Raw genomic sequence first — 20,365 nt, 5'->3', positions numbered from 1 at the left:
ACTGCACGGACTATGGAAAGAAGACACAGGACAGTTTACTCCTCAGCTGGTATAAAATGGGCTAGCTCTATTGACTGCAGTGGAACTATACTGATTTACACTAGATGCTTTATATAATTTATTGTTATTGTGGGATCTATTTTGTCCTCAATGCTCCCATAACTCCAGTTGACATTAGTAAAAATTTACATAAAAATCAATGGCAACAGCAATGTGTTCCTCATACATATAGTAGCTCTCAAACCAAATACTGTCTGAATTCTAATGCTAGAGACTAAAAAATAAAAATGAATTGGCTTAAAATATTTATTAATTAAAAAAGTTAAAATATTTTGTTTATACAAAGATGATGAGAAAATGCTCATGCAAAATCTTCACATACAATAAAAATAACTCAAATATTAATATGATAGTTTTACAAGATAGCTTCTTTATAGTAACTTTGATGGGGAAGTGTTGCTGTAATCTGTGTGCCTGAGAGCACCATTCAAAGTAATTCCAAACCCATATTTGAAAGTTATAAGTTTTTCTATGGAACTTATGCCAAGATTTACACACTCATCACTATGATTAACAATTAATACCCTATTACTACTACTCAGAAAACTAGACATAGACATATGAACATTGAGTAATGAATTCCTCAATACCACTGTACTTCTAAACAATTTATGTTAATGCATAAAGTTGCCAAAAAATAGATTTAGATAATTCCCTTAAATGATGAACATATCTTGAAATTGTAATGGATGACATCTGTTTTCTGCTTAATTACAAATCTGCATTGAATTTATAATTTGTGTATATTATAAGTAATTTGCATAATTAAAACAATTAAGGGATTGACATATCATGGCAATTAGAAATGCATCAAACTATGAATGTTGTACAAAAGAGAGCTTCAATATGAAACATTAATTCTCTGAGAACTAAATATCCTACAGGTTCCTGCAGAGGAACCTGAACAAATTTAACTCGTGTTCACTGAACCTCAGTATGAAAAGATATTTCTCAGGGATATCTGGTTCTTCTTTAAATTATTGGAACTTGAATCAGAAAAAGACAAAAAATGCTGTTTCTTCATTTCATTTTCTATGGCAGTCACAGTATTGACTTGTGTGTTTATTGCAGATTTCAAGAATTCTTATCTCATTTTCCGTAGCCTTATTCTGTTTTCTTTGTCCCTCTTTTTAAGAATAAGAATGAACTGGTTGAAAAAATGCTCTTGGTCTTTTTTCTTCTGAACAAGTCGAAACCGCTGATCTCTGCCATATTTCTCTGCAAACTCTTTAAATGTTGTTCTGCAGAAAAAAGTCATACATGAGCAAGGCATCATTTAAAGCTTTACACTTTTGAATATATCATCAGATTATTTAGTCCTTAGTTTTACATTTTACTTTTCATATGGCTCTTAAAAGTACCAAGATTGTTCCTCCTGAAACCTCAAGAAGGTCAGTGTCACCACTGTACGAGAAGAGGCAACACCAAAGTCAAAATCAGCTTTGCTCCATAGAATCTCAGGGTTGGAAGGGACCTCAGGAGGTCATCTAGTCCAACCCCTGCTCAAAGCAGGACCAATCCCCAATTAAATCCCCAAATGGCCCCCTCAAGGATTGATTTTTTACCCTCAAGGATTGAGCTCAGAACCCTGGGTTTAGCAGGCCAATGCTCAAACCCCTGAGCTATAGCTTGAGATGTCTATTATTATTTCCATCATTATTCCCATATTCATTATTCCCATATTCATATACTCTATATTTATTGATTTTTTTACCCTGGTGATGTAGAATCATGGACATGGTGGTTGCTAAAATATGTTTTTTATTTTCTACTCTAGCTAGGTAATACTCTTTGTTGCTGAATGATATTTTTAGAGAGGCTTATCCTCGGCTTTCCCAGGATTATTCAGCATCATAATAGAAAACACTACAATGTCTAATTAATAGCAAAAAAAAATTTCAGCAATACATGGTATATGATACCTGAAGAAAGAACTCTAATTTGATCTCTTCTAAAAGACAGGAAATTTGCCTAAGGACTACATACTGGAATCATTCCAATATTTTCAAATGTGATTGCTACATATGAGAACAAAGCTGCTGAATTATATTTGACTCAGATATTATGGTGCTGAGCATGGTAAGCACCTGGATAAATAGACATTTGACTGAACAAAGTCATATGATGTGTCAGTAAGTTTCTGCTCAGAAATCGCCAATAGCAAAGTCAGGAAATATGTTAATTAGTTATAGAATATAATAAAACATTGGCATTTTGACTCACTCAAAGGTCATTAATATGTTATTTTCTTTTCCTGGATATCTAACTTGATATTTCCCTTTTTACATTTTTTTTTAAATTACACTCAAATTATTTTGAAAAGTCTTGGAAAACTACAGAGGTAACAGAATATTGGAGAAAAGTAATTATAATATGTAGGAGCTGGTTTACAGAATGTGCTGTGAACAGGAGATGGGCCCAAACTGCAAAAGCAATACTGGGATCTATCTCTAGTTCTGCCATTAACTTGCTGTGTGACCTTGCACAAAGTTATTTATCCTCTCTGTGCCTCAATCTCTCCATATGTACAATTTGGATTGTGATACACTCCTTTGTGAAGTGCTTTGAGATCTTCAGATAATTGGTATTAAACAAAATAAAATATCTAAATGTCACAAAAGTTTAGTTGGAATAAGATCCAGAGTTTTGTCTTAATATCCAAGTGCTGTATGGATGCATTATTGCAAACTTATAAACATAGAATTATGTGTGTGTGTGTGTAGGGGGGAGTTGTGACATTTGGATCCAGAAAGTACAAGGGGGTTTATATCTAGAGATGGTTTAGGATCATCTCTAGAATGAATTTTGGGAATTCTGGAGATTGGTTTGCTATCTGCTCCTCTGTGTCTATTGTGGCAATACTTGTGGCTGGTTGCTTTACACTCCAATTGGTTTATTTTGTCAATGTTGGGGCTGGCTTGCTGCCTACTTCTTTATTTTAGTTACTGTTCACTCCCATATGAATGTTGGCAATGATGGTTGTTCACTAACTGTGTGCTGTTGATAGTACACAGATTTGTGATGTTCATCTTGGAAATTATCTGTTCTTTATTTGATAATATTAGAGACTGATCAAGTATAATTTAAAGGGTGAGATTATTACTGCAGTTTGGGTGTCACAGATGAATAGGGCAACCTGAGAAAGTGTAAAATCATCTATACTCCTGTATACCCAAAGTCAAAAAATAAAGAAAAAAAAATATTTATCTTCACATGATTTACAATGAAAAAGCAATATCATACGAATTTCATTTCTTATACTGCATATAGTTCTTGACCCTATTACTTGAAAATGGCTTTGAAGAAACAAGCAATAGCAACTTAAAATCTCATTGAGACGCACAGACACGGCATTAATGATAACTTCTTTAGCAAATGTAATTTCTTTTTTGTCAAAAAACAAACAAATGGAAAATGCTTAGTGATTGTACATTAAAGACACTTCTATGCTTGTTATTTTTATCACACTTGTGGTATACTCCCCTTCCCAGTAATGTCACAAGGTACTAAAAAGTATTATTGAGAAAGAAAGCATAAGATAACCTTAATGTTTAGGGCAACAGTAAAAGAAGGATAAGCCAATAGCTTTATCCCATCCACAGGACTCAATTTGCAATGTAATATTTTTTTCTACAAAAATTGACTTTGAAATTTTACCGGATGCCAAGAATAACAATCATAACCTAATGTTACTATTTTTTGTTTTTATTAATAAGAGACAATAAGTATTAATTGCTTCACATACCTTGGTGACAGTTTGGATTCCTCCAGAAGTTTTTTAAATTCTTCTTTGGCTAGCAATAATTTATTTTTCTTTTCCTTGTACTCGTCTCTTATTCTGGTCTTGACAAACTGCTCAAATATCTTTTTTTTTTTTAAAGGGAGACAAATATAGAAGTATTTATTAACAAACACATTGGGGTGTGCCTGATTGATCTAATGGTTACAGACTTTCACAACTGCAACGCTTTATCTGCATAATGGGTTGGAGGTGCCAATTTAGGCAGTTAATGTCTGCATCCTAACACAAAGTGCAACCTTAATCAGAACTTCTTGTCATAGATGTAGATCACTCATCATGCTCACAGCTAAATATTCATAAGATTCACATTGTATTTATTTGGTTTGAAGTATGCATCTTCCCTGAACTGCTTGAACTCCTGACTGTGGACCAGAAAACTGTCCATGATGCTCAGATAACAATTTCTGGAAGTTACATAAAGAAAGATTGAATGATCCTTCAGCTCAGCTTGATGCACTGTACACATGTACATGAAGCCAATAATGCCTATGTGAAATCAGTGGGATGCAGGCACCTAGATTCTTTAAAAAAATCCCTCAAGATGCCCATCTGCATCTTTAGGGACCTAAATATCTCTGTGAATTGTGCTCGAAAAAGAAAGGGCTGTGTAGGCACAATAAAAATGTAATGTGTTGCTTACAAATATTTACAATTGTTTAACATTGAAATGGTGGAACAAAAGGAGCTGTTCATCAAAACACTCTCAGTTCTCTTTATCTGCCAATTTCTTGTTTGCATTGTAAAAAGTACACAAACCTAGTCTGGGTACTAAGGAGTTTCCATTCACTCATGAATGATGCATCTGTGCAAATCTACATTTCATGCAAAATAAAGTGAAAAATCATTCGGTCTACTCTATGAAAATGAAATGAAACTGGTATGTAGTAACATGGATTCTTATCCGATACTCAGTTAAAGGAAGTAATAGAACTGGTAAAGTGTACACTCAAAAGTGGTATAAGAAAGAGGGACCAAGAAACTGCCAAAAATGCAGATTAATTGATTGTAAGTGTTCTTACAATTTGGCTAAATAAGTGCATGATAGGAACAAATGAAATACATAAAACCAGTTGATGTTGCCTTTGTAAGTGTTACCACCATGCTTTCACCTTCAATATTGGCAAACCCATTATCATTTAGTTCTATCTACTGCAAAAGTGCTGGGCTAGCAATCATAATTGTTTTCTAGAAATACTAACATATGAGAGAGCTTGTCAAAGAATATATAGTTTGCCTCTTGGGGTTCCAGTGGAAGGCACTCCGATCATACTGCTTACACAGTAATTATTCTTGTCCAAATCTCAACTATATAAGGGAAAAAATACAATAGAGAGTGTTCAATCTCTCCTCTATCAACAGAGAATTCCAATGAATAATGGAGTTTTTGTTAGTATTACAGAAAAAGAGTGCTTAAAATGACACTTGGTGATCTTAATAATTCAAAATTAATAGATTGCTTATTATCTAATACAATATCTCCTTCGCACATCACTATTTCTTTCCATAGGTTTCCCCATGCTCTAATGTATGATGCTGTCTTTCCACTGAGTGGTAAGAACCCCTTGGGAAATACTGATAAGTAAATAGACAAAACATGTAGTATTCCATAAAAGATCATTCCATTCCTCAGACAGCACCAAGAAGCTACACACAAACATAAAAAACAGAGTTCACATCACAATCAAACTAATACTAGCAAAAGATCAAGTCAAGAGACCCTAGTCTTTCAGACAACCTGCAGATAAAATGGGTTCCTGCCCTTTCTGGTTGTGGGAAAAATTAACCTACACTTTTCAAGCTTCCTCTTCGTCTGAGACCAAACGAAGGAGGCCGCATCAATTATTTATTGTATAAAAAGCCATCACGTGGACACTGATTCCTTTATTTAATTTTTATGTGGGCTCCACAAACTCAACATAGAGTCTCCACAACTTGGATTAATTCAGATAACTCCAAAACTGTATGGGCATGTATCTACCTGATGCTAAAAACTTACAGATTTACAGCAGAGATGATTTTTCTCCCCCACACACTGATAGTTTAACATGAAATAAGGCTCCAGAGTCAGCGTCAGACAAGGCAAAATTTCCCATGCATCTGATGATAGGGGAAATAATGTTTCTTACTAATTTTAGCCATATTGAAACTAATATATGATGATTCATTAAGTCAGCCATCTAATCTTGTCCAAGGCCACTCTCCCGCTCAGGTCACTTGAAATAAAAGAGAATGATGGCTAAATAAATGTAATTGCCTCCAGTCTAAGGCCACAACATCTAAGTATCTATAATTCCAGTATTCAAACCACCTACTAAAATATATTAGACCCGTGGCACCTGACTCACAGTTCAATATTTCTATCCAGCAAGTCATCTAAAATTGGAAATCTCTTTTCTGATTGACCTTTACTTACAATGAACTATTTTAGGTAACGATCCTCAAAAATGCATGGATTAGTTTTTAGTATATGCATTTTTAAAAATAGTTCCCAGACTGGTTCATTTGACTGCTGGCTCAGAAAATCCAGGGCTCTCTCTCTCTTCACCTTCTCCATGCTTTTTAACACGGCATCTAATTATTTTCCACTTCTACATTGATTTTAAGCTTGAATTATTTTCTGTCTCAGTACCAGCATTAGCATGACTTTGATCTTCTCTATATAGTTATGCCAAGTCCTTGCTTTTCATAATCATTTTCCTTGAGTATTTAATATATCCCATAAATGAGGCCCATGTCAGCAAGACTTCAAGCTAAAGCCTATATGATATGTTTTTATTATGTGTATTCATTATGTTTTTTTATTGTATCATGCACACGCTTGATAGAAAGAAAGAAGCAATAAAGCTTGATTGATTGAGCAAGGTCTACATTGTGCCCTTGTTGAGTCACTGAAGGAAATACAAAGCCTTCTTGCTATGTCATCCCATCTCCTTGATCAATTACTAAGCTCCCATTCTAAATGTTTCTCTCATATTTTCACAATCAAACATTATAAAACATTTAAAGAAAAATAAAACTTGGAAACGGATTACATGGAAAGGGTATGTTAATATATTTTTAATATTAATGACAAAATTAATATTACTGTATATTTCTTTAAGGAACTTTCCCTATGTACGCTGTATCACAGGCAACTGTTCCTCCCTATAGAGCCCCCCAAAGTTCAGTACTCTTCATATCCCATTCAATAACTATAGAAGCCATTTGGGGAATGATGGAGATAATATCGGCGGAATCATCAGCAATAAAAGGACAACACCCAGTTCTATATCTCTTGTATGACAAAAGTTAACACGACCATCTCCCAGCTTCCTCAAGCTCTTGGATGATGAGCATCTGATTGAGAGCTAAACCCAGAGTGACTGAGGTAATGATAAGATGGAAGCTTTAGGGAGAACAGACCTTCTTCATAACATTCCTATTATTGGGGGCAGTTGCCCTCAGTTTGTTAGGTTGGTTTAAGCCTTGGAGTCCTTTTGGTACTGGATACCCAAATAACCATGGCTACAAAAAAAAATAAATCCACTTCCATTCACAGCTTGCCAGAAAACTGTGCTCATCCTATCAGACACAGACCTAGCCATCACAATTCCATTCATCCATGAACTCCAGGGATGACTACTGCAACATATCTCAATGAATAAAGCCAAACACCCTGAGAAAGTTTTAGCTGGTACAAAGTGCATCAGTCCATCTGCTAAAGTAACACAAATCACTGTAGAAACATCACTCTATTGTCCATCCTCCCTGATTTTCAAAGCTATTTTGGGGATTGGTCCTAGCTATATGAGCGCCCATCTATCTGTTTCTACAATCCTGGCCAACAGTGACAGCTATGTTCTATGGGTTGATCAACATGGAGACTTGTGAGTACAGGAAACAGGACTTTCACAAGAACAGCACCTAGACTCAATCTCATTCACAATTTTTTTTTAAATCCTTAACTGTAGTTAACATTTTAAATCCAGGGAGGAAGAGAGGGAGGTTACTCCTGTTTATTTTTTAATTTGGGAGGCAAAAAATTTCAATGGTAAGTGTCACCAGTAAGATACTGGCTAGACAGATAGCATGCCTTACTAATTCTCTTTTGAACTCACCTGTTTACGTTCTTCAGAGTTTAGCAGAAGGTAGCGTGGGTCAAATACTATTTTGTGTAATTCTTTTTCCCATGTAGAAAATGCTGAGACCTGAAGAAATACATGAATGCATCTGCTTTAGATAATATTACTAGAAGGCTCTGGAATAAAGAAGTGTTCCAATTTCCAAAACAATGTTTAATTGCATTGATTCCCCTGCAAAATATTCACTAAAAGGTGACTGGGGTAGAATGTTTCTGGAGAGAAATAAAATGAAGAATCAAAGTTAAGGGGAAAACTGGATGAAGAAAACTAACCTGAAAGTGAGAGTACCATTTCAGAGACTTGTCAACACAAACAAACAAGATAGCATTCTGATAGAAGGCTTTCTTGAACTAGTGAGGAAAAATATTGTACCCAACAGGACAAAAATAAGGAAACAAACATATATGAGCAAATAAACAGGGTAAATTATTGTAATTTTTCAATTCCTTGGGTTAATTTTAATTGATTTCTCACCTTCACTGTACATTATTTTATAATTTCACTTACTAGACACCTCTATTTAGCCATCTCTGCTTATCTCCAGATAAATATATCCTTTGATCTTTATTTACCTGTAATCTGACCATCTGACTACTGATATTTCCTTAAATATAACCTTTAATTCTATTTTTACTGGAAGTTTCAGTCTGTTTATGTGAAAATGTTTATAACCATAAGCCCCTAAAACAAAAAGAGGTTGGCTTTAACTAAGAAAAACAATAAAACCCCCTCTTGTTCTGGATGTGGTGTGGGGCAAGCACAGTTGAAAGCTAGGGAACAGACAGATAGTTAATGAGAACTCTGAAAACAGGTTGGTAAAATATATTGTGACTGAGTGGCAAAGGATGGTTGAATTCTAATCTGTGTGTGCGGAGTAACAATTTATCTGATTAGTGCCAGACTATCAATACTGATTGCTAAGATAAAGTGTAACCATTAGGTAGGACTGCATAAAAAAAGGAAATGCCACATGCCTTCTCTCTCTCCCCCCAATAAAAGATTTCACTGAACATTTTTAAAAACAAATGAATGAATGATGCACATGATTTAGTGGATTAAGATATCATTAGTTATTTGCATAATGGTAGTGAGTAGAGGCCTGAGCTCCATTTGCTAGGCACTGTACAAATAGATAACGAAATAGCCACTGTCCTGAAAAGGTAGCCCCCTCAATGCTCCTGCAGAATACTCTCCGCCAGTAAATCAAATCAAACTTCAGTTAATTTAAAGCAATATATATCATCATCTTTACCCAAATAAAATTTAAGGGCCCAATTATGGCTGTTTATGTGAAGGTACACTAAGGAGAGTTATAATAATTGGGCCTATAAATTTACCCTAATTGTAAGCTCAACTTGGGGGGGAACGGATAAAAATTTATAAAATGCCACAATAGCCTTTACTAAAAATAAGGGGTGGGGGGCGAGGCTGATGGGGAATGACTGAAGCCTGAGGCCCACGGAGGGGGAAGACAGCCTGAACCCCACTGTGGGGGGGAGGAGGAGGCTCCAGCATCCACTGCCATGGCGGCTGACAGCTCCAGGCCCTCGCCGCCCACGGCACCCCAGGGCCCCATTGGCTGACAGCTCCAGCCCTGCCTCTCCGGGGCTGAAGCTGCAGGGCAAAATGTCGCAGAGGTCTCTGAAAGTCATGGAATCTGTGACAAATGCTCATCCTTAACCATAACGCTTCCTTCCACCACCCTTCTTCAGGTGTTCCAGCAGTTCCATCCTGCATTGCTCTCATCCCAGTTCCCCACTGACCCCCCAGGACAACCATTTCACCCTAGATTACATATATACTTTAAAAGGGCTTAATTCAACCAAACAAGAGCCGTTTAGTAATATTATGAAAGCTCAACTCAATCCAAACAAGTATATACACAAATCAATGGAATGGAGAGAAACACTCTAATGGGGAGCATCTGCCTTGTCTTTTTAGACTGTATACTCTTCGTGGGAGGGACTGTGCCTCCATCTGTTTTTGGAAAGCAGCAGCACTTTAGGTGATAGAATAATCTAAATAATAATAATAATAAATTGTAACAAAAAGACTTCCTGATGTTCTCAGAAACATCCCTGCGGTTCCTCACTCTGAATGTGTTATTCTTTTAGGAAGCCATCAGAGGCAAGCATGCAAACGACTCCGCCTCTTTTGGTGCAGAATTATCTTTCTAGTGCCCCAGGCGGACTCATTTTGCTGCTATTAGCTCAATTATCAATCAAGCATTTTCCTTTGCAGCCAAGTCCCTGATATCAGAAGCATCATTAAATTCATAAGGCCAATGGGGACAAAACATTAGAGATGAGGATCTTTTATTTTCTTATTCACCTTTGCCCAGAAACCTTTTTGATGTGGCATCCTCAATACATATGCGTTAAATCCCTAGCATGGCTTTCAAATTCCTACATCTAATTACAAAGAAGAGTAAATCACTAAAAATAAAATAAGTATGTGAAATATTATTTAAAAAGAATAGTTAACAATCAACCAGGAAACTTTTGATTATGCAAAATGGATCTAAAGGAATTGGCTTTGCTACTAGAAAGCAATGGGAGCCAGAAAGTTTCAAAGTTATCTCAAGCAAACTTATAGAATTTAAAAAGATTGGTTAACTTAAAAGTTGCTAGTTAAAACTGTTACTCTCCCTTGTGTCCTTCTATAACATGATGCCCCTGGATGGGTCATCATCATCTGTGAAGATTGAATGTGGATCCCTGATCTAGAAGCACAAATCTCTAGAGTCTTGGAATTTTTTTTTTTAATAATGTTTTATTTTATTTTTTGGGACTTTCATGTTATTTTGTTTAATCCATTTTAAATATGCCAGGGGGGTGCATGTGTGGGGTTGATGGCCCTGGATAGGGTGGGGTTTGCAGAGCAAGCTTGCCCCGTACGCACTGCACATTGGCAGCTTCTGTCCCACGGGTGCTAGGCCCAGTTCCTTGTTTCAGGTGTTGCAACCTCGTGCATGGGGTCACAGTGCTGCTCAGGTTTGGCTCAGCCACTCCTCCATCATGATGACAGAATAGAGGCCGAGCCAAATTTGAGTGAGTGGTACTGTGATTCCATGCACCAGCTGCAACTCCACTCACTCAAATTTGGCCTGGCTGCCCCCTTTTCATGACAGAGGGGCAGTCGGGTCAAACCTGAGCGGTACCGAGACTCTGTTCATGAGGTCACAAAGCCTGGAACAGGGTGCCAGGCCCAGGGCTTCAGGACACCAGCTGCAACTGCAGGGTGAGTTTTTTGTTTTATTTCATTTTATACATTGATTATGGTTTCATTTCATGTCATTTTGCATTTGCAAAAAAAAAAAAGGGGGGCTCTAAAAATCTCTCTTGCCTGAGCCTAAGAATCAATGTAATTTAGTGCAAAGGCTGTAGCAGCCCTAAACCCCTAGATATGGAATAGCCACTGTAGGGGACAGATAGCCACATTATGTTAGTGTGGGTAACACTTCCAGAGTTTCCTTGTATCTTGTGATTCAATGTCAAATTAGACCAGGTGAAGGACTTCTCCATCCTGAGTAATCAGCGCTGGGGATCTACTCCTGCAACTGTCTTCTGGAGTCTGTCTATGGCATATGACTTAGGGTTGGTTTATCATTTACCATTTTGTCTTCCCTTTTTATCCTTGGTATTTTTTAAATCTCCCCTGAGTATATACACAAATTCTCTTTTTTGAAAAAAAAAAAAAAAAAAAAAGTTGGGCTATTAAAGTCATTATTGTTTTAGTTGCTGCTATAGATCTCTGCATGCTGTTCCAGCTGTTTGTAATGGACATTTCAGAAATGAATTTGAAACAGTAAATATCTTGGCTACAATAAACTAAACTCCATGTGAACATTGTACTGTGGTCTTTCGACTGGTTACATGCTACTTTGTGAAAGAACTGGAGAATGCAGAGTGGAAAACAGGTAGAGATACTCTGATGACATCCAGAATTCAAGCAAGAAAATCCTCCCAGAACAAACCATGACCTCTGCAGCCTTATTCCCTAGCACAGAAAGAAGAGAAAGTAGAAATTTGAGTTTGCTTTTTAATAATGCATTTGTGCTTTTTACCAGTGTTCAAATTCATTAAATTCAATATATTGAGTTGGAAGAGTGTGTTTAGAAGTTTACGGAAGTTGAAATAGTTCATGTTATTACCCTTAACTAAGGGCCATAAGATACATGAATAGATTCCAAGGCTGTACCTTTAATATAAAAATTTATAAGAACAGAAAAGAGTGAAGAGTAAAAGATTCCTAGCTTTTGGTGACTCATCAGACCGATGAGAAAGAATGCCACAGCATGACACCAGTTAGTGAGGCCAGGCAAAAGCAGCAAGACATAGTTAGCTAGGCTGCCCTGTAGGAGATACAGTTCAGGTGATGTTATTGTTCTGGGCCTGTCTGGAAAAGGCAGCCTTGGAAGAAACTGTACATTATAGCATAGTTTTAATTCTGCTGCTCCGTTACAGCAGGAGCTATCTATTTAAGTACACGTATGGGCCGCTTACCCCAAGTACTCTGACATCTTCATGTGTCTCGTTCCCAAAGCCAGCTGCCATCAGCAGCAAAAGTTACATCAATGTGTGATAACTACTGCTATCTGTTGCATGAAATTTCAGGGGTGAGTGTGTGTGAGAGAGAGATCATAGGAACTCTATTGCCTAAATACTACCATAAAAGTTATTGACATTTTAAAGTGTGTACAATCCTGACATTCTTTAATAGCTGAAACCCATAGGACTGTAAACTCTATTACTTCTCCACAAGCATGAACAACATGCACGTCCTCGGTATAATATTAATAACAAATCAGCAAGAGCGGCATGCCTCATATAAGGACAAGGAGGCCAGAGGTGTTTTTCCACCCCCTTTCCAGCCTCTGAATACTGGGGGTGTAACTTAGAGTAGTCTCAAGACTCTCTAAATTGTTTTGCATTGTATCAGCCCCCTAGTGGCCACTACAGTTGCAGGCGTCACTTGAATTGAGAGCACTCCAGTCATGCTCTAGCACAGCCATGACAACCAGGGGACTGGCAGTGGGTGACAGAGAGCCAGAGTAGTTACTTCTGTGTCTGCCAGGGGTTCCTAGAGTGTGTATCAAAATCTGGCCCTCCCTTTCCAGTAAACCTATAACTGCATTAGTTTGTGTCGATTAGTGCCTTATTTGACCTGCCTTCTCTCATCCAAGGGGACAACTACAGAAATTGAGGCACTGGATTACACAGAACCGCCATGCACAACCTAGCAGAAAATGAAATTTATTTTCCTAATGGTTAATATTAGTAGGGGTATAGTTCTGCAGTCCCTAATAAGGCGAAACTGCCTTTGACTTCACTCTAAGTTTTGCCTTTGTACAGAATATTCAGGACTGGGCCCTGGAGCTGACAAAATTAATCCTAAATAGATCATATCATTGAGACTGGGCTTTTATATAGGAAAACTTGCCATACACTTACATGTAGTGCTATTGTTTTACACTATAATACATAAAATCATATAACTGAAAACTATATTTATGTTTAGCATTCTATTATTCACGCATGTATATACATATTTTATATATGTGTACACACACACACACACATACACTCTGTGGTATACAAACAGAATATTCTGTGCCAAACAGAAGTCTTGATTGGCTGGTGTGCTTTGTATTTCTAAAAATGCCTGCAGCAGCACTAGTGCTATTCAAAGAAATCATCTTTGAAGAAACAATGGCACTGCTGGAAAATGGCAAATTATATTTAAATAATCAGTGTGAAATAGCAGTAATGACCTCACTCCACTGCATTTCTTGAGGAAGTTATAACCAACTGGGATTAACCATCAACTTGCCCTGGACAGTTAGTGTTTAGTAAGTGCCTTGGGCCTCAGTCATTAAGCAATGTAGAATCAATATATATTTAAGTGATAACAGAAATGGCAAATTTCTGATTGTTCTAACAAGTTAATCTGAATTTCAGCAGTGTACAGCAATTTCAAAATGCCTTTCATATAACAATGCTGGTACTTTTAAACTTTGACCATGCCAGAGGAATCCCTGAATCATTGCACATTTATGGTGCTATAAAAAATGTTCAGTAATATTTTTAAGTATTCTGTACATTTTTGAGCATAAATAATGAAATCTTAATAAGATAATTTACTGCAAGACTGCAGACACGCATATCTTAAATTCTGTCACCCCCACAGTGTGTGGATTACTGATTAAAAACTTCCCCCCACCCTACAGTGTGTGTGTGTGTGTGTGCGGGGTGTGTGTGTGTATGTGTGTGTGTGTGTTAAGATATGTGCCACCACTTTGAAATGCTTTTGCTTAAAAATCACATATTTTCCTATAGGAAATATATTTGGGGGCTCTATCCTCCTTTTGATGCAGGGAAGGTTAAAGGCCCTGATTCTGTAACACTTATATATCGGAGTAGCTCATTGAATACAGTGGGACTACGCATGTACATAGTTATGTATGTGCATAATTGTTTGCAGGATCAGGGCATATATGTATAATGTCTGTTAATTCCAACAGGATTTTATACTTGAATTGAGAGCAGAGGAGACGCTGCGGGCCTAATTTTGTGGGTGCAATTTTTTGGCCATAATATTAGACAGATCTGTAATTCAGATTGGGTGGGGATTACGGGACTGATATGTCTGATTTATTCTAGCTGTAATTTAAATGTACACTTTATCTACCGGATCATAATGTTGAATATACAACATTAAAATGGCCTGGACAACTCCAACTACTTCAATAACTAATAATAATCTGGGGTCCAGATTCACTGGTCTAGATGAGGTGTGCTCAGCGCAAGATTGAAAATGGGGGAAAGACAGTTTTATGCCACTTTTGCATTCCCTTGACTCTGTGGTAAGCCTTAGGCCACATAGGCTACTGCCATAAATCCAAGTAGGCTGGTCTAATTTACAGCCAGCAACCAAAGGCCCTAGCATATGGTCAACAGTTGAGTCTCCACACCTGAAACCTGCACAGCTTTCAGGAATTGTGTGGATTCCAGGGGATATTCTGCAGGAGGCAAGATGCTCCTTGCATCCGTGGTGCTGCCCAGCTTCACTGGTCCCTGGTAATTCAGCTCTTGTGCTTTCAGGGTCTTCTCTCTTCATAAAAGTGAGTTATCATGCTGTATTAACTTGTGCTGCTTTCCCCTGATGCTTTGGGCAAAAAATGGTTTGAGCCCAGCCTGTCCCACCTGCCTTTTAAACTTCAGCTATATTAATCTGGAACCAGGCCAAGTTCCTATGACCAGAGAGAAGAGCAGACGTCATAGTGCCCTGTGGCTCCAATCTCACAATCACAAATACTCATGGAGGGAAACATGGAGCTATTAATGCTTGTGACACTCATCTTTGCCTGGTGTCTAACAAAACACTACATAGGAAGTGTATGTACTGCAGCTGCATTTAGTGCAGGCACCTAAGCTGAAGCCCCCCCCTTCAGTATAGGAGAGAGTGCATGGCTGGCAGGGTGTTCGCTATTAGAACCCTGGACCTTTGGAACTCTCTTCATCCCCAGGTTTGTAACAAGGTGAAGTGTTGGCTTTCAGGGCAACCTCCAAGGTCTACCTTTCTCTTTGCCTCAGGATGAAATTGATGTTGGGCAGAGCTGGATATGGGATTCTAGGGACTGTTTGAGGTCGATTAATTTCACTTATATTGATGTTGTTGCTGAGAATTTGAATTGATCAGGGGGAATTGACGGATCTTTTAATTTTGGTGTATTTAAAAAAAAATTCTCAATAGTGCCTACACATTAGTGCTAACATAAATCTAAATGAAGAAATAAATAATAAACATTTGCTGAACATCACTGATCAAGTAAGGAAAAATAAAAATGTATTTAAATTAAAACATCCACTTTTTAAAATATTGCAGTGACAAACTGTATCTTTGCCGGAAGCTTTTATAGGCCACCATGCCAAAGCAAAACACAATTTCATGACAACACTATTTCATTGCCAAAATGCTGGGTTAAGACCATTTACTTTGGTTCATTTTAGGTTACAGAGCAGGCAATTTTCTTAACAATTCTTTCCAATTTCTCTTTTCTGTGGTGATTCCTTCATATACAAGTAACATGAGAACATTCCACAATGCCAGACCTTTACAGGAAAGTGACATAGCATGTCAAAAAGGAAGCAAAAAAAATATTGCAATTAATTTGGGGGCTAGAATTCCAAGGTGCTTGCTATAGATTTCAGATTAGGTATAGTATTTCCATAATTTACAAGACTCAAATAAATAAAACCTGTTTCTTACCCCTCTTTCCAGAAGCATATCTCGGAAATGGGTAATGCGTTCTTCTAAAGGAAGAATAATCTGATGTGCTGATGTTTTCACAATTTTCTGTTCCACTTCAACCTTCTCCTGATCAGCATTCTGGGGATCTTCCGTTCTTTAACAATGTAAGATATGAATGGTTCAGTAAATACACTGTGTACATTTTTTAACCCTCTACTTTCTCTAGAAAACGCTTTAGGAAAGAGGTTTAAATGAAGGATTTCATTGTAAAAAGTATGTAATATTGACAGCTAATCCTTTGTATTTAATTACTAAAATGGAATTGTTCTTGAGGACCCTTCATTGAAGATTAGGACAAATATTTATATTGAAGTAAAGTATTTCTGTGTGGTCAGAGCACATGATTGAACATGAGACATCAAGTGATGGGAAAACTACTATTCTCCATTATGTTTGACAATGAGTGAAGATTTCAGAGTAGTGACTGGAGAAAATAATCTTATTGCTTTTAAGCTTAAAAATCAACTCTAATCTTTATTTTAAGCTCCCAAGAGTCCCTTAAATTCACTCCTAGGGGAAACAGTTTGACATATTATTACATGTACACAACCTGTAATGAAACATCAGTGAAGAGTGCCTCTATCAGTGCAAAAATCTTTACAGACATTTATAATAATTTTCCAGGATGACTTCATTTTAGAATAAATAGCTGTTTAAAAGGAACTAATTACCACTTTGCTTTACAAGATTCACTGGAGGATGACAGACATTTAGCACAACTGTGTTGATTGCAGGGGATTACATGAAGTCATGAACATTTTTACTTAAATGTATATCAATAAGATATTAAAAATACATGGACAGATTTTCATCAGGTGTAAATATGCAGGGCTGTCCCTAGGGAGGCACGGGGCGAGAAGTGACAAATCCGTCACTTCTGGGACCAACTGCACTGACCAATCACACCAGTCCGTGGGGTCCCCCAAAGCGCGGGGCCTGGAGCGGTCACCCTGATACGCCGTACCCAAGGGATGGCTCTGTAAATATGTATAGTTCCCTTGGAACCAGTGGAGCTACACCAATTTACACCTACTGAGGATCTGCCGCATATATTTTTAACTGAGTCTAGTGATCACTAAACCATTAAAAACTCCAAAACAAAGCAAAACAAACAACAAAACAATGCACACCATTTTGAAACTAAAATTCACTATTTTTCTAGTGTGTAAGTGCAGCACTGATAGTACAAGCTCTGCGTTAACACTGGATTTGTGAGGAGCACCTCCAGCAATAGGCTAATTAGAAACTAAACTTCAGTTTGAGCCTGTCAGTAGCTCTGTCAATAGCAGTTTTGTTTGTTTGTTGTGAAGCAGATATTTGTCCACATGGACAAAAGTGAAACCATAAACTCATGTCACAAAGACCACTGAACATCCTTGAGTATAGAATGACTTTCGGTCTCTACTAATAAATTGGATTACAGTGGCAGATAGGTCCACACTAAAGCCCTGGATTTGAACACCCATAATTGAATTGTGGAAGTATAGATCTAGACTCAATTTTTTTGTCTTAGTCCCATCTTTACTATTTATCAATATCCTGATCTGTGTTTAAAAAATAAGGGCCAAAAGATGTGATAATATTGGCCAAATTTTTCAGACCTCAATGCTACAGTAAAGCACTTGCATTTTAGACACCTTAATAAAGGTGACAAGATTATCAGAGGCAATGCAGTTCTCATTGAAGATAACTAACTTTCTGCATCCAAATTTGAAACTGTTGAACAACGGGTGGGGGAGGGAGGAAATAATATCCAAAGTGCTTTAACTTGCACAATTTGAAAATGGAAAAAGTTAAAATATTCTTTTCAGTTAATAAATTACATCAGTCAGTAATGCAATACGAGTCCAAGCATATTATCTCTCTTCTATCAATAATTGCATTCTACTTAAATCATACTAAAATTGTATTATAGCATTAGCAGTTTCAAAGGCATCAAATTGTTACTCTTCATATTATTATGGTGATTTTTATATTGTGTTAGCAATTTTCATTTTCCCTAAATCATAATATTTCGTAATATGATCCATGAATCTTCCATTCCAATTTCTAGTATCCACAAAGAACTTTTTCAAACTGAAACTGATAGAAACCCACAATGCTACTCAATCAGCTAAGACAGCAGGAGAGACTGTTTCTCCTTTAGTTTGGTTAATTGAAAATGATCCTTCAAATCAGATGGATTTTTCATTTATTCTCAAACCAAAAACTACAATAAAAGCAACAAAAGCAGTGACAGAATGCAATCAAATATGGAAATTCATAGTTAAAAAGACACTTTTAAATAGTCTATTTTACTTTTTACTCTATTCCTATCACAGTTTTTGAAACCTACAAATCTCAAAATAGATAGGAAGTATTTTTTTTACATAGAGTTCTGTTTCTTATTTGTACTGGGATTTGCAGTTGAATATTACAAATTTTCTATAGGGACAGGAATCACAGTGAAAGCTGTCACTCCTGATAGGGGATGAATCTTTCCAAATTATCACAGCTGATTTACCTTAATATGTTCTTTGGATTACATTCTGACCAAATACAGCAAGATAGCAGATGGGACTCAGTTTTGAAGATGACCAATTAAAACCTATGACATGAATGGTGCTGATGAATTTTTAAAGCAGACCAAAGCCTTAAGGCAAACTTGGTAGGCAAATGTGGTTGTCTGTATTTTAAAAACCCTGATCTTAAACCCATGCACTTGGAGTTACAATCTGGACTCCCAGAGCCTTTAAAATCTAGTGTAAAAATTGCATTGGATCTTCTAAGCAGATAAAGGTATTAAGTCATATGCTGCCTTCAGCTTCTACTGAAGTAAATGGGAGCCATGTGGTAATCCAGAGACTGAATAGGTCACATTACATTGCACATTCTGTCACATGAGAACTGAAGATTTTTCACACAATCTCACAAAAACAATGTAGTAGATGTACTCACAATTGCTCCATATTTTTAAGCAATTAAGAATAGGCAATTTGAAGACATTACAGATAAACGCCTGCTTCTAAGTAATCTGACTTTTTAGTAGAAAAAAAAAGATTTTTGCCGCCTTTGTATACAGTATAATTAGTGTGTTGCTTGAGTAAGTATTTGGCCTGCATACTTTAAGTACAATAATTAAACTGTATTTAAATATAAATTAAACTACAGTAATAGGTACAGAGCTTCTTACAGACAATAGCTTGTTGAATCCAAAACAACTGAAATGTAAGTGTAGATTCAGTACTGGAAATGTGAAATAAGGAAATATGAAATAGACTTGATCCAAAGTCTATTGCAGTAAAATGGGTGTCTTTCCATTCACTTCAGTGGATCAGGCCTTAAACCAGCTATTGAAAATATATTACCATTGCAAAAAACAATGAAAGGAAGAGAATTAGAGTGTGAAGTATAAACCATTTCTACTAATGTGCATCTGACCTATCCATGTGAAAATCAGGAAAGGCAACTGACATAAATATACAAGGATTAGCAAACTTTAACATATATATATATATATATACACACACACACACAGTAACCTGACTTGCTGTGCTCTAAGTATAATGAATTAGGGTTTAACTTTGATGAAAGTGGATATTAACTTTAGAATAAGACTTTCTTTGTATCAAATGATTTATTGTGTGTCAAAGGAATAACATAATTTATTTAGGTAATTTTACTTTCTATGATGGAAAATAACTGAAAATTCAGTGAGGAACAGGGCAGGTTTTCCAAACCATTATGTTTATGTTTATCACACTCAACCAAATTTGACGTAGTATTTATTGAATGGGTATTTCCTACAACATGTAGCTACAAGGGGTCTGATGCACAAAATGTGCTTTATTTTATTCTATCATATGATGATATGCTGTACATAACATACATACAGATCGACTGGGATGCAAGGGTCCACCAGACCCGCTGATCCTTCTATTGGTTGGGGCACAAGGTATTTGGGAGTTCCCAAGTTCAATTAACTGTTCTGCCAGATTTCGTGTGTGAGGTTGGGCAAGTCACTCTGGGACGGAGTTAGGCTCAGTGTGGCAAAACTAACTTTAGTTGCTATGCCACCTAATGGAATCCA

At 36.8% G+C, this 20,365-nt stretch overlaps 1 protein-coding gene across 2 annotated transcripts in view; it reads right to left on the bottom strand.

The window, feature by feature from the left end:
• Positions 1-430: 430 nt before the first annotated feature.
• Positions 431-20,365, bottom strand: part of TCERG1L (transcription elongation regulator 1 like) — a 215,275-nt gene continuing 195,340 nt past the window's right edge. For both annotated transcript variants that reach the window (XM_034776812.1, XM_034776813.1), the window contains exons 10-13: positions 16,255-16,390; positions 7,960-8,049; positions 3,806-3,924; positions 431-1,301 (exon numbers count right to left, since the gene is read on the bottom strand). In XM_034776812.1, the coding sequence (XP_034632703.1) occupies positions 1,145-1,301; positions 3,806-3,924; positions 7,960-8,049; positions 16,255-16,390 (502 nt within the window). In that variant the 3' untranslated portion in view covers positions 431-1,144. The remainder of the gene's footprint in view (positions 1,302-3,805; positions 3,925-7,959; positions 8,050-16,254; positions 16,391-20,365) is intronic.

Source organism: Trachemys scripta, chromosome 7 (genome assembly GCF_013100865.1).
Source record: "Trachemys scripta elegans isolate TJP31775 chromosome 7, CAS_Tse_1.0, whole genome shotgun sequence".
In the NCBI taxonomy this organism is placed as follows: Eukaryota; Metazoa; Chordata; order Testudines; family Emydidae; genus Trachemys; species Trachemys scripta.
This window is presented reverse-complemented; position numbering and strand designations above follow the sequence as displayed.